Source organism: Anopheles aquasalis, chromosome 2 (assembly GCF_943734665.1).
Source record: "Anopheles aquasalis chromosome 2, idAnoAquaMG_Q_19, whole genome shotgun sequence".
Classification (NCBI taxonomy): domain Eukaryota; kingdom Metazoa; phylum Arthropoda; class Insecta; order Diptera; family Culicidae; genus Anopheles; species Anopheles aquasalis.
In genome coordinates this window covers 57,956,257-57,970,646 of record NC_064877.1, presented here as the reverse complement: position 1 = coordinate 57,970,646, position 14,390 = coordinate 57,956,257, and the positions used below count along the sequence as shown (strand labels likewise).

At 44.9% G+C, this 14,390-nt stretch overlaps 1 protein-coding gene across 2 annotated transcripts in view; it reads right to left on the bottom strand.

Annotated features, from left to right (window-relative positions):
* The window catches only part of LOC126571789 (discoidin domain-containing receptor 2), a 229,819-nt gene that overhangs the window by 121,910 nt on the left and 93,519 nt on the right, over nt 1-14,390 (bottom strand). For both annotated transcript variants that reach the window (XM_050230594.1, XM_050230592.1), the window contains exon 3: nt 5,800-6,265. In XM_050230594.1, coding sequence (XP_050086551.1) covers nt 5,800-5,938 — 139 coding nt within the window. In that variant the 5' untranslated portion in view covers nt 5,939-6,265. The remainder of the gene's footprint in view (nt 1-5,799; nt 6,266-14,390) is intronic.

Below are 14,390 nucleotides of genomic sequence, written 5' to 3'. Positions count from 1 at the left end.
CTAAAAGGCCGTTCAACGAGGATTTTAGAAAAGAGTATTTCGTAGCCGAGACCGGAGGCCGGCAGCAAACTCTTCGAATATTTTAAATTTCATTCCGGGCATTGCATAAGAGGTGTAGACGTTGGATTATGAGTTTGGATTAGTTAATCTAATTATACAGTTTTTTTGGTGTAGAGTTTTCACTTTTTTCGGTAAGATGCGTCCTTTTAATGGTTCAGAGGATATCCACGTGTGTTTCAAGTAGATTATCTGCCTGCCAGTGTTCTTTTGCCGTTTGGGGTCAGTCTTTAGCTACAATGAGCTGCTAAATATTCTCGTATATATAAATTTGGCGTTTTTTAATATTATTCTGTCAAAAACCTCATCAATTATTAAACCAATTATTCTACAATGACAAATGCCATTGTCTAATGGCACAAACTTTCCATTCGAGTCCTTTACTACAGCCAATCGAATCGAAACATGTCTTTACCAGTCGTCGTGCTTCGTTTCCTATAAGTCTGATCCTATTTATTCGAACTTTAAACATGCCTTAAATTTCTGAATAGTTTGTTGTTGGAAGGCTTCTAAGTCTACGCCAACAAGTAAACCACATCAAATTGCTGGCTTTTACTTCAATGTCTCGTTTCTCTCCCATCATCTTGCTACATAAAGCTTGGAACAGTTAATATTTGGCCGCATAAAACAGGTCACATCTCAGGCTAGAAATAAGGTAGACACATTTGAAAGGTATCATTTTGTAGGTATTTTATCTAGCTATCCAGTAAAAATAGCGATTAAATTATTGGGCCACGTTGCGTCTGAATTTACGCACTTTTGGTTTTATGCTACGCATAATGTTCTGCACAGTAGTGGAAAAAGTTTCATTGGCCATTTTTCACACCATTTGCACATCATTTTACATGGCAAATTGGTGGGCAATTTGGTGGATTGAAGATTTTTGGTATGAAATCAATGCTGTTGTTTCGAAACCAATTTATGATCTCTGTACTGGAATGGCAGCTTGCTAAGTCGGACCAATATTTAACTGGACCTTTATGAGACTTAATAAAAGATAAACCGATCTTTTCCAGGCATTCTTTTTTGTACAAACGGCCGTTCATGGACCCTACCGTCATAAAACCACCCGTCGTTTTCAAACGACAACTGCAGATCGCTTGCCAAATGAGTAATTAACGGGAAATTTCATCTGCCTAAATGAACTATAACCTTACATCGTACTTCCTCTACGATTGCTAAACTCAACTTTGTCTGCTGGTTTTTGCCAAATTGCAGTTTTACGTGGGTTTTTACTTCAGTAAACTTGAGTTTTCATAGAGATTGTGCAGACTTTTTTTCACCCTTCGTGTTTCATCGGCGATAAGTTTTGAAGGTATGGTTCGATTTTGACGAATTTTTTATCACTAAAAGAAAAGACTTAGACCTTTAAAGACACCAAGAGAGTAGGAAAGCGACTACTAGGAGCGCTACAGTGAGCAAAAGAATGCAGCCAAATATTAAGTGTTCCAAGCTTTATTTCAGTAAACGATCTTGATACCCAATCATTAAAAGATAATCAACTAAATGCAATAGCTACCATTGTCTACACTCGCTGGACCCCTTTTGATCTGCTTGCAGATTTCATGGAGTCAAAACCATTAATACGTACAACATCATTACATTCAACCGAGAACGGCATTCGCATGCCGCATGAACGACATGCCTCATAGCTCATGATCTTCGAACAGCAGCAGCAGACAAAAAGGTTTAGCAAGCGAGCGCTCGATATTACTAGCCTCCCCATCATCCTCCCAAGGTCAATCCGCAAATGATGGGTCCGTTAAATTAATGCCACTTTCATCTGCCTCATTCGGAAGTAAATTGGCTTCATTGATCATTTTTCAGCATTAATTGAAGGATCATTCTCTCCCCGTCTCTTCCCGTCTCAACGATCGCAGGTTCTTTCAGCAGGACGCACACTCTGACCCAACCCACTTTGAATTCCAACGATTGCACAAAACCTTATCCAGTAGAGAGAGAAAAACATTCAAACCAAAGCTTGATTCCGCCGGATCGAAGGGCACGGGGCAATCGGAACGGTCTGGAGCACGATGATTAACTCGCAAATATTTCGCAACTTAGGAACCATAAAGCAAAATTACAGGGCACCAGCCAGCCTCTCCCTGCTGCTCCTTCTGCTCTGCTCGAACTTCGATGCGATGCTCGATGCTGCTGCTGCTGCTCGAGTACAGCATGATAAATGGATACCAATTTTCCCAAAGTTCAGCAGCATCTGTTGTAAATTATTCATTCGTTTTGCTGCGGTGTGCCTGCAAACTCTAATGCCAAGGAACGTGCTGCTACATACCTCAAGCAGGGTCCTTAAGAAGGTCCGAAAGGTCCGAAAAGTTTTTTTTCCAGATGTTTGGTTTTTCGGTAAAATTATTTCCAAACTTTTGCGATCGAACTTTCCTGTTCCTGGTGCCGTCGCATCGGGTTCATGCGGCTTCTTCCACGAAATGAGCTGCAGTGTTTATGTTGCTTCACATCGAGAGCATCGCACTTCACAGCTTCTTATCAAACGGACATTCTCTTCAAATGAATTGCGCACGCCAAAGCAATCGCATACTCACTTCACCTAGCAGGACCAATTTGCCAGCCAGTTCACTAACTTGCACAAATTGGAAGAGGATGGTGAAGTACAAACCACACAGCCCCGCATAACGAACCGAAAATTGGCTTTTCGACTTTGACAGAACGGAAGTATTGCCGCCAAACAACCAATAGACGGACAGGGACAGGGCCAAGACGAGATGACCTGACAGGCCGACTGCTTCCAAAGTTTCTCTCCAATGAACTCGCACCCTATAAGACTCCCATACACAGACGCGCATATGCAGTTACTAAGTGGATGTAAAGCTCCATGGTCATGGGAGCGGGAACGAAGGAGAACTTTATTTGCATATTTTACCGAACCACAAATAGTGCATCGTCCATCCTGTCAGACCAGACCTCATCACCAGCTGAACAGCTGGTTCCTTGATGGTGGTGGCCCCGATGATCTTTCTCCAAAGCTCCAACACTGTGACTGTAACTGTAGGGAAACAAATTTACTGTCCTCTGACTGTCCCTCTGACTCCTACGATGAGCTTAGAGCACCCCCACCGGTGGTGCAAATGTTGTGTTGAAATTGAAATTATGCCCAGTACCGTGGAGCATCCTCTTTTTCCCTTTCGCCCCAACGTCGGGTCGGGTGATTCAGGAATCACAAAATCATAAGCTGCTAATGCCGGTACTAGTTGCCTGCACCACTGCCCGGACAACCAAATGGGGCAAATGGGGCGACTGATTCATTGCAAAAATTTCCAACGAAATGAAAAGTGATAACTTTTTGCCTCCTCTTCTATAACCTGATACGACCCAGAGAGTTGCCGCAGTTCTGCCTAAAGCGTCGATACGAGCCAGGCAATGTCAGGCCAGGGCTTGTCCTGCTCTCTCCTCTCTGCCAGCAGAGACGTCGTTAAATGAAGATGTTCAGCACAGCAGGAGTCGCAGTCACTCCTGGCAGCGGGGGGGGGAGGAAACTCTCGATGCTCGATGCAATTAGAGTTGGGAAGCTGGATAAGGACTATTACGAAACGGCACGGAACGGCCGAACGGTATTGCGCCGGCTCACTCGCTGGGCGAATCTGATTCCCTCGGCCCCTGGAAAAGGTATTTACCAATCCCGGGCATGGTTCCGAGGAACGGAGCGAGTTAAACGGAAAACTTTGTGTAAATAAATAAAATCAATATCCAAGCGAAGCGGGTTTTGCCGGGACGGACCGTCGCTCGTCTCGTCCCGAAATGGCGAAACACATTTTCGGGCACAAAGTATGATGATTGGGGTAGAAAAACTTGCTCGTTCGCCATGGAAGAGAGAAGAGGATAGAGTACACCTTGTGCTTTCGCAATATGCAAACGGCAAGATAGTGTAGTCTACTCCTGCTGCTACTTGGAACTCTCTTCTCACCGGTCCTGCTGGAGAACGAAATGAACTCTTCGTTTACCTTTTGCACGAGGTAATAGAAGCGGTAGTTCGCATAATATAGCGGAATGCTGTGATACTACTGCTGCTGTTTCTTGCTGGAATTTGAATCGATATTCGTACCGAGCCATCGAAATTCGTCAGTAAACGGACGTTGATTACTCCAGTTCCAGTTGTAGGTTTCGTAGAATCGAATCTAGTGCTGCTGCTACTTTTCGCGCTGCTCTAATGATTGATCACGTTGGATTGAGTCTGATCTACTGCTGCCTGCTAGATGATGAGAACCTCACCAAATGAAGCATCGTTATTTAAAAGAGTTTAACCGCGTCCTATTCTGAGTATTAAAGTACATTTTTAAAAGCTAGCTTATAGCGATTCCAGTGAAACGGGACCCACTGGAATGTCGAATGGCGAATAGTTGGCCGAATTGGTAAAGTTTTGGACGATAGAGAGAGTGATAAAGAGAGAAAATGACCCACACCACTGGTACGACGATGAGGAAGGTAAATTACAAATTCCTGATCTTAAAATTTGCTTCCTTAATTACCCACACAACTCTGCGTGAGTGTGTGCTTGCAAGTGGCACACATACACATAGTGGTGGCACATTCATCGCTTCCGGAATTCAGCCAAAATGGCATTCCAAACCTTGCACATCCTCCCGATTCTGTGCGGCGTACATCAAAGTATGTGCGACATACCCACCAGACGACACTGACACAGGTAGCTGTGGTGTTGCAGGCTCTTTGGGAGCCTTCATTTTCGCTGACGCTATCAACATAGCACACCACACCGGAAGCCCGGTCTAGTAACGCAATTTAGGCGAAGCTCGCCGCTAGTTTCCGGCTGAAAAGTTTGAAATGAGGTTTCGGTTTCGGTATAATTCGGTGTGTCCCTAGTCGTAGTCTTACTTAGTAATGAGTGAGAGAGAGAGAGAGATTCTGATGCACACCGGAAGTATGCAATCAATTGAAATGCCGGCGGTTGACGCTTCGAGAAGGGAAGTCGACGCCTGATGATCACCGACTGGTTCGTTATGAAACATGTTCATCAACCTGGAGGTTCATGGAGGGTTTTTCAAACAAATTTGATAACAATGATTGAGCCATCGGGAGCGTTTTTCATTAGCGCAACTCTTCCTCTCGCTGTGTCTGGGTGTGTGCATGGCAAGCAATCAATTTCAATCCACGGGTTCAGCATGTTGGCTAGCTCGCAGTGGAAACAGCAGCGCTAGGAAGAGCGCGCGAGCGGATTGTAGATGATGTCCATTTGGTTGATGGATAGGGTTGTTTGACTAAATTATTATTCGCTCTTGCGCCATCGCTAGACGCGACGTATTCTGAAGGAGAATTTGCCGGCTAGAGAAAAAAAAAACAACTCAAAAACATCGTCGCGCGGGATCACTGCATCGTAGTCTGGCGGCCACTTTTTGCGCTCTCGCACTCGTTAAACACCTCCGGCGTCGAGCACTTCATGAGATTCCGCCACTCAACATGGGGGAAACGTCCTCCGGAAGCACATCGTCGATGATGCCGATAGACGCCAGGCCAAGGCCTGCGCAGCCAATGATAAACGGGAACGATTATTACCCCCTACTGCTACTACTACCTGGCCGCTCTAATGAATGCACAGATGACAGACATCACGGTGATCCTCACAGAGCGCGAGAGTGTGTGTTCGATCGGAGTAAATTTCATCAAAAAGAATCCATGGCCTGTGTGTCCCGTGTATTTGCGCAACTAATGGCAAATCAATCGTCGTCCCCTCGAATCGTTATTCCCCGGGTTACTCACCTAGATCGAGCGTTTCGACGCCGAGAAACACTTGCAGAGTGAGCAGCGCGACGAGCAGGCATCGTATCCGGCATCCGGCCGTTGTGCCCGGTGCCCGGTGGTTGGCCAGCACGTCCGTCGATCGTACCATACTGGCCATGCTCACATTCACAAATGTTTTCGTGTCACAAAAAATGGACACAGCTAGACGCTGCTACTGCTGCTCCTGGTGCAATTTGCGTCAAAGTCCTTTCTCTGATGCGCACTCTTCTCTCCTCCTCGGATGCTGCACCCCACTTTAACACTTTGCTGGCCAAATCGAGCGGGATACCATCTCGTCAGCACGCACCATTACCATACACACAGAGACGCAGAGACACAGAGATGGGATACGCACTTTCTGGGGTGCTTAATGCTGTGCCGAGTTCGTTGAGGATGTCCACGGTGTATCCTGAGCTGGTCCTATCAGAGCGACGTCAGATCGTTACTGTAAAATGGAAAAGTGGAAAGAGTAGATAGAGAGAACACCATTAGGGAACGATAAACATTGCAGCACAAGACATGAAGTCATTGGGAGTGAGGTTGGATTGTATTTACAGCAATTGCAGAACAGATGCAGAATGGGCCAATGCTTATTGCAAGGTAAAAACACAGAGAACCTGTGCCAGGATCCAATTCCAGGCTGCTCCGTACGCCGTACGAGACCAAGGCCAAGGTTGGGTCAACAATAGTTGCTACTCATGCTGCTCATGCTGTCTCGCTAGTAATCACAGTTTCTCACCACAAAAACGCCCATCGACCAGGTCTGGATGGTAATCATCATCCACTGGCACAACCGCGTACACCATCGGGCTGCGTATGGCGCAAAAGATGTTACACGAGACCCCAACACGAGACTGACACTAGTCTCTCTGCGTTGTATGCGTTTTAATTATGGGGAGTAAATGATATCATAAATTTTAATTAAATCCATCTCAACCCTTCCTGCGTCCTCTGGGTCGCAGAGCATCATTGAAGTGCGAAAAACCTCGAGCCCCAAGATGGCGCAAGCCAGCCTATACTTCAAAGCAACAAGCGATCCACAGCGCTGCGATGCCGATGATGGATTGATGATGCGTATTGTGCGGAGAGGATAAGCAGCACAAAGCGCACGCACATCCGACTTGCAGAGAGTGTGCAGTTCTTTGCAGAATGCCTTCTCTACCTCGATGATTGTGTGATGGGCGTAACTTTACACTCGCGGGAACCTTGCATCGCTTGGTTAGAACACCCGCGTTTGTACGCCGATTGCAGTTTCGGGGTGTCCGTCGTGGCGGACAGCCAATGTTGTTAACTAAGTGGACTCGAGGTTGACCGGACAACCGTGGTGAATCACCCGTGAGTGATTCACCTACTCAGTGGAGAACGTTGGAAGTCATTGGGCCTTACCAGGGTAGGGGGACACCAATGCTTCATAGGAGACAAGAAGTAAGTGACACGATGATGTTCGGTTGAGTACTGACTTCTGTCTGACTTCTCTACTCGGAAGTCATCTTTATTTATACTGCCTTATCCGATACGTTTGTCGGATAGGAAGAGTTCCGATTTACAAAACATCTGCAAGCGCTACAAACATCTACGCTGCAGACCGCGTTTCGGCCGTAGCTTTCTCTTCCGCATGGCCTCGTTCTTAGGCGGTAGAACCTTTTCCGCAATCACCGGGGTGGCGCGTCGCATGTTTATGTTTACCTTGGGCGGTCCGGCCCGGTTGGCAACAATCGCCTGAGTTCGGGGTTTACCCATTCTTCGCCTATGGGTTACGCCTTTACCTCCCTAGCTAACGACGCCCTAACGCCCGTGATGCATGTGACATCTGCGCATCAGATGTTTGCGTCGCATCACATCTGCTTAGCAGACTTTCATCTGTTTAGCAGACATGCTACACCTCCCCCCTTTAGAAAGAATAATGCAAAAATGGGTGCTTTTGAGCTCATTTGTGCGTTATTCTAGCCTAGCTTTGATCAGTCTGTTTTTGTGTACTACAGACTCTTTTCCTGATGCTATGTGTCGTATCTTGCAGTTTGTGTTGTCAATTTCAATTATTACAAACGGTCCTACATAAATGGGATCTAATTTCTTCCTGTTTTCGTTCGTGATATAAACATGGTCTCCTAGTTTTACTTGGATGGGGTTCGTGTTTTTATTTGAGTCTATTTGCCTGTTTTGTTTTGTTTTGATGAGGTGCTTCCTCGCTACCTCGTTTGATTTTTGAAGCTTGTATCGCATTTCCGCGTGATATTGATCTAGATTGTAGACCGGTTCTGGTTTGTGTCTAATTAAATCCTGTGGTAGGTTCGCAGTTCTACCAAAAACTAATTCAAATGGTGTTAATTTTGTATCTGTGTGTTCTGTAGTGTTATAAACGAATTCGTAGTATTTTATCCAGTCATCCCAGTCGGTGTGATGCTCATTAGAAAATGCCCTTAGATACTCGTTTAAACATCTATGATTTCTCTCTAATGCTCCTATTGTTTGTGGATGGTAGGCTGTTGCGAATGTTTGTTTTATATTCAAAATTTCTGAAACTTTTGCCAAAATTTCGTTGTTATATTCTAGACCTTGGTCAGTTTTCATCTCCAAAAAGTTTCCGAAAGTGCATATGAAATTTTGCACTAGCGATCTTGCTATTGTATTTGCTTCTTTGTTCTGCATTGGTATGATGACAATGTATTTTGTAAGGTCGCACTGAATTGTTAGCGCGTATCTGTTGTTGTTATTTGTTTTTGGTAACGGTCCCACTGTGTCTATCGAGATAACATCAAACGGTTTTGAGGGAGTTGTCGTCACAACTTGTTCCTCTTTCGTGTGTTTGCGCACTTTGTTAACTAAGCATGCCTCACATTTGTTAATGAAATCTCTTATTTCCTCCTTCATATTCCTCCATTTGTACTTTTCTCTTAACTTCATATACAAACGGTACTGGCCTACATGTCCTCCCGAAGGGGTCATGTGATAATCCCTGATTATTCTTAGCCTTTCTTCCTTGTCTGTGATCCATCTAGTTGGAGTGAACAGGACAATTTGGAAGTTGGAGATCGTTTTGTTGGCTATCTCCTTAATTGTTTCTACAGAGTAGTGGTTGAACAATGCATCTCCCTTCGCAATTGCAACTTTATCTCTATTATGCCTTTTGGCAATCTTACGCACTTCTAGAAGAGCAAACTCTAGTGCTTGACTTCCATTTCTTAGTGCAGATTTATATATGGGTACGCCAACAGACCCAAGCGCTTTGTTTTCATTGTGGTTTCTCACCACGAGCTCTATTTTTCCTTTTAACTCACCGGTTCTGAGTTTGAGCAATTTGGACACCTCGGAAGGCCTGTCCGTCTCCCACATTGTAGGGTGATCAACCCCTTGCTCTGCTCTTTTTGGTTCCTGTACTTGTACTTTTTGCTTAGCCATGGCCCTAGTAGTAATTTTTAAAATAGCGTTCTTAATCTCAATTTTATCGCTACTGGTGGGTGTGGATGCTTTTAGCTGGTCCGAATTGGGAACGATTCTGGACAGAGCATCCGCTACCACGTTACTTTTACCTGCTACAAATTCGATTTCAAAATCGAATTCCTCTAAATCTAATCTCATCCTAGTTAGTTTAGATGTCGGGTTTTTCATGCCGAACAGGTAAACTAAAGGCCTATGATCAGTCCTAATTTTAAATTTTCTACCGTACAGGTATGACCTAAAATAATTGATTGCCCAATGTATGGCTGTCAGCTCTTTTTCTATAATCGGTTTGTTTTTCTCCCCTGGCGTGAAACTCTTGCTTGCATATGCAATGGGGTGGTCACCATTCTCGAAAATTTGGGATAGAACCGCACCGCATGCGCTATCAGAAGCGTCAGTGGTTACAATAAATTGTTTACTGAAATCCGGATATTTGAGAATTTCCGGGGCTATTAGATTCTTTTTCAGTGTGTCGAACGCGTGTTGGCATTCGACTGTCCAAACAAATTTAGCGCCCTTTTTCAGTAAACTGTTTAGCGGTTTGGCCTTTTTGGCAAAATTTTCCACAAATTTCCTGTAATAGTTGCAAAATGCAACAAAGCGTCTGACCTCATCTGAGCTGGTAGGTATTGGGTAATTCCTAATTGTGTCGAACTTAGAATCGTCTGGGAAGATTCCCTTATCTGTTATTTTATGTCCTAAGTATGTTACTTCTGTTTTAAAAAATTTACATTTCTTAGGATTAAGTTTAAGATTATACTTTCTCAACCTTTCAAAAACCTTATCTAGATTGTCAATATGATGCCGTGCACTGCACCCTGTGACGATTATATCATCAATGTATACGAATGCTAGCTCTGGCGTTAAGCCTGCCATGGCTATAGCCATCATTCGTTGAAAACTATTAGGACTTATGTTCAACCCAAAGGGCATTCTTGTAAATTGATAATGTCCCGTTGGTGTGGAGAAAGCAGTATACTTTCTCGAATCTTTTTGCAATGGTATTTGATGGAACCCTGACATGAGGTCGAGCGTGCTAAAGTACTTTGCTCTTCCTAGTTGATCCAGAATTGTATCTATTCTCGGTAGAGGGAATTTATCCGGCAAAATTTTTTTGTTTATTTGCCTAAAATCCACCACTAATCTCCATTTCTTCTCACCGTTTTGTGCTTTTTTCGGCACCAAGAGGATTGGTGAGTTGTAGGCAGAAATGGAATGCTCTACGATTTTGTCTTTCAACATCTTGTTCACCTGTGTATTCATTTCTTCTGTTTGTGAGTGTATCTGTTTGTAGTTGGGGATGTATGAGGGGATGTTATCTGTTACTGAAATTTTCTGTTCGTAGAAATTATTGGTTGTTACCTGATCGTTTTCAGTGCAGAACGTGTCTGCGTATTTGCAAATGACCCGTTTTAAGTCGTTTCGAGCATATTGTGGTATTGCTTCGATTTCAATGCTTTCCAAAATGCTGTTTACCCTTTCGCTGTTTTGGTGCTTTTGGGACGCTGTTGTTCCAAGAGCCTGAAAATTGGCCAGTGGTTCAAATGTAGGCTGAAATTTGTTGTTTTGGATGATGACATTTCTGTCGGTTGTATTAATGAATTTAACCATAGCGTTGTCTTTGGCCACGATAGTGTTGCCGCAGAACACTCCTGGTTCTATTTGTTGTGCTAACACAACAGAATCTTCCTTAATGTGTAACGAGCTTATTTTCCTGATCACCTCACTCCTCATTGGCACCATAAAGGTTCCGCCCCCGTTATCTTCAATGGGGTGTGCGATTGAGTGCCCTTCGAAAGAAAAGTAAAGTAGCCAATGCTCGTAATCGATTAGGCATCGATGTTCCGTAAAAAAATCTCGTCCCAATATGCCATCGGCATTAATTTCAACCGATGCTGGTATGATGTGGAAGGTGTGTTGTACGTTGCAACCCTCGAATTGCAACGTGCCTACTGTTGTTCCTATTGTGGTGATTGAGTTGTTAGAAATCCCCGTAAGGTTAATAACATCCGTGGTGCAAGTTTTTTGGTTTGCTCTTGCTTTGTTGAGTTTGAACAGTGATACATCCGCCCCTGTGTCCAGGATTAAGGTAGTGAATCCATCATCCGTCATGTTTGTACGGATCCTGACGTAATTAACCGCCGAAATGTTTACGGATAATATTGGCAACTCTGGGGTTGCCCGTCGCCTAAAAAAGGTTGGTTATTGTCGCATTGCTGTTCATTGCTCTGGCTTTCCCCGGCCAGGTAAACCTTACCGGAGCCTTTGTTCTGGTAGTTATTTTGTTTCTTGTAGCTGTTGGTTTTTTGCTGTTGGGGGTAGTTATTATCGTACTTTGGTCCCGACCATTGCTTCTGGTATTTGTTGCTCCCTTTGTAATTGTTTCCCTGATAGTTTTGCTGCTGCCACTTCTTTTGTTGGTGGTTCTGCTTTTGCCATGACTTAGGCTTGTAGCCGCTGGCTTCTCCTCTTGCTGCCAAAACCACAGTGCTCTTTGTCCTTGTTGCTTCTATTTCTTGCAACTCCTCGATTGCTAGCGGGATGGTGGCGAATTTGCTTGATTGGATAATAATTTTCGAATTGTTATCCGCTATTCCTTCCGCCAGTGCCCTGAGCCCTGTCTTTGTGGCTTTTTCATCAGCTTTGGCTTCTTTAAGCCCTTCCTCTATGTATGCTTCTTTGAGGTCCCTCGTGAGTGTTTCAATCTCGACTCCGAAGTCCTCTAGTGTCCCTGTTTGCTTCGTGCTGAAAATTTGCGCATAGAGAGTTTCCGGCGTCCTCTTTTTGCGGCACCTGTCCTTGAGGCATTTCCGGATCTCCGCGATGGTTTTGGGTGTTTTGCCCACCACCGCTTGCGCCTTTCCCTCTAGTTTCGTAAGAATTGCTTTAATGGCTGTCTGGTTAGTGGTATCTGTTGTGAGCGTTTCCAATATGTCTAGGGCATTGCAAATCGCCTCAAGTTGCTTCTCGTTGCCGTCATATCTCGGCACGAGCGAAGACACCGCCTTGACGATTTCAAGCTGCGTCGTCATTTTGGCGCTTTTGGCTATGCTTACCAATTTTACGGCCGCTAAAACTGCGAACCCGACTCCCCTAAAAGAAATGGGTTCTTTACCCTCCAGCCTATTGTCTATGAAGTCCAAAATTTCGGCCAGGGTGCTGCGGGTCGATCTCAAAATGACCCTTTGCAGTCTCTCGTCAAGATCCTCTGCCAGAAAGAGGATCGCTTCATAAATAGCCCTGCTTTCTTTCTGCTTATTTACGAGGAATTCTTTCTTGTATTTTTTTCTCGTGTTTTTTAAAAAATCATTACGGATTTGTAGCAATTTGGAGGAAAGATTCTCCATCTATTTAGCCCGTGCCTCTGTGCACAGCACTTGTTTGATGTTTCTCGCCCGTATGGCACATTGTCTCGCTATAATGTCGATCGCTTTATCTGCTATGAGCACGTCGCTCATCCATTTCGCATACATTATACGTTGTTCTAGGTTCTTAATCGCGTATAACTTGTTCGCTTTCTCTTTGCCCGCATAGGCTTTCCTTACCGCCGTCGATGTTTTGTCGAGTTTTGCCCGTAGCTGCCACCGGAATTCGCCGCTTATCCTGCCGCTGCTTCTTCCTTCGCTGTCGTCGCTCTCGTCGCTGCTGATGGCGGGGTGTGGCTCGTAACTCGGTTCCTCGTAGCATCCTCAACGCACTTCCAGCTTTCTTTCTATAGCACTTTTCACGTGTTGTTTTTTCTCTGGTACTTCACTTTTTACCCACTTTTTCCGTTTGGTTGTGTGTCACTTTTATTATTGTTATCTTACTTTGGAAGTTCAAACACTTTGATGGCCGCCTTTTTGGCCTGTTTCTTCATTATCGAGAACACTGCCCTAATAAGTTTTTCCACTATAAGCACCGTCAGCAACACCATTATGCACGTTAGTTTGAAATCTTGGCTCACGTGGTGCTCGGTGTGTACCTCTTGGTTTTGAATTATAACCAGGTCACTGGTACCACTCGCACTTGCCTCCGGCTTCGAGCCGCCTTTTCCCATCGCTAAAATGTTTGTTGTTAACCGTCAGCACTTTTTTCCCGTGCACACAATCACTGCGATCACTTATGTTCTGATCGATACTTTGATCAGCACTTTGATCACTTTCCGTTCACTATTGTTTTACACTTTTTTGGCTGTTTTACCAACAAGTCACGGTCGCCATGTGATGGGCGTAACTTTACACTCGCGGGAACCTTGCATCGCTTGGTTAGAACACCCGCGTTTGTACGCCGATTGCAGTTTCGGGGTGTCCGTCGTGGCGGACAGCCAATGTTGTTAACTAAGTGGACTCGAGGTTGACCGGACAACCGTGGTGAATCACCCGTGAGTGATTCACCTACTCAGTGGAGAACGTTGGAAGTCATTGGGCCTTACCAGGGTAGGGGGACACCAATGCTTCATAGGAGACAAGAAGTAAGTGACACGATGATGTTCGGTTGAGTACTGACTTCTGTCTGACTTCTCTACTCGGAAGTCATCTTTATTTATACTGCCTTATCCGATACGTTTGTCGGATAGGAAGAGTTCCGATTTACAAAACATCTGCAAGCGCTACAAACATCTACGCTGCAGACCGCGTTTCGGCCGTAGCTTTCTCTTCCGCATGGCCTCGTTCTTAGGCGGTAGAACCTTTTCCGCAATCACCGGGGTGGCGCGTCGCATGTTTATGTTTACCTTGGGCGGTCCGGCCCGGTTGGCAACAATCGCCTGAGTTCGGGGTTTACCCATTCTTCGCCTATGGGTTACGCCTTTACCTCCCTAGCTAACGACGCCCTAACGCCCGTGATGCATGTGACATCTGCGCATCAGATGTTTGCGTCGCATCACATCTGCTTAGCAGACTTTCATCTGTTTAGCAGACATGCTACAATTGATTCAGTTTCAATTCCGAATCCATCGGCCACGGTCCCGGCGCAAATCGTTGTGGATCGTCTTTCTCTAATTGAAACCAGTCCCCCGGGGGATATGATGGTGCATCATATGCTTGCACCGAACCGACATCACTTTTCGTTCCGAGTTGACGAGTTTTGAGTGCGCGCTCGAGTTCGTGACTTCAATTTACTGCCATGGCCCCTCCGCTTCTTTTTTT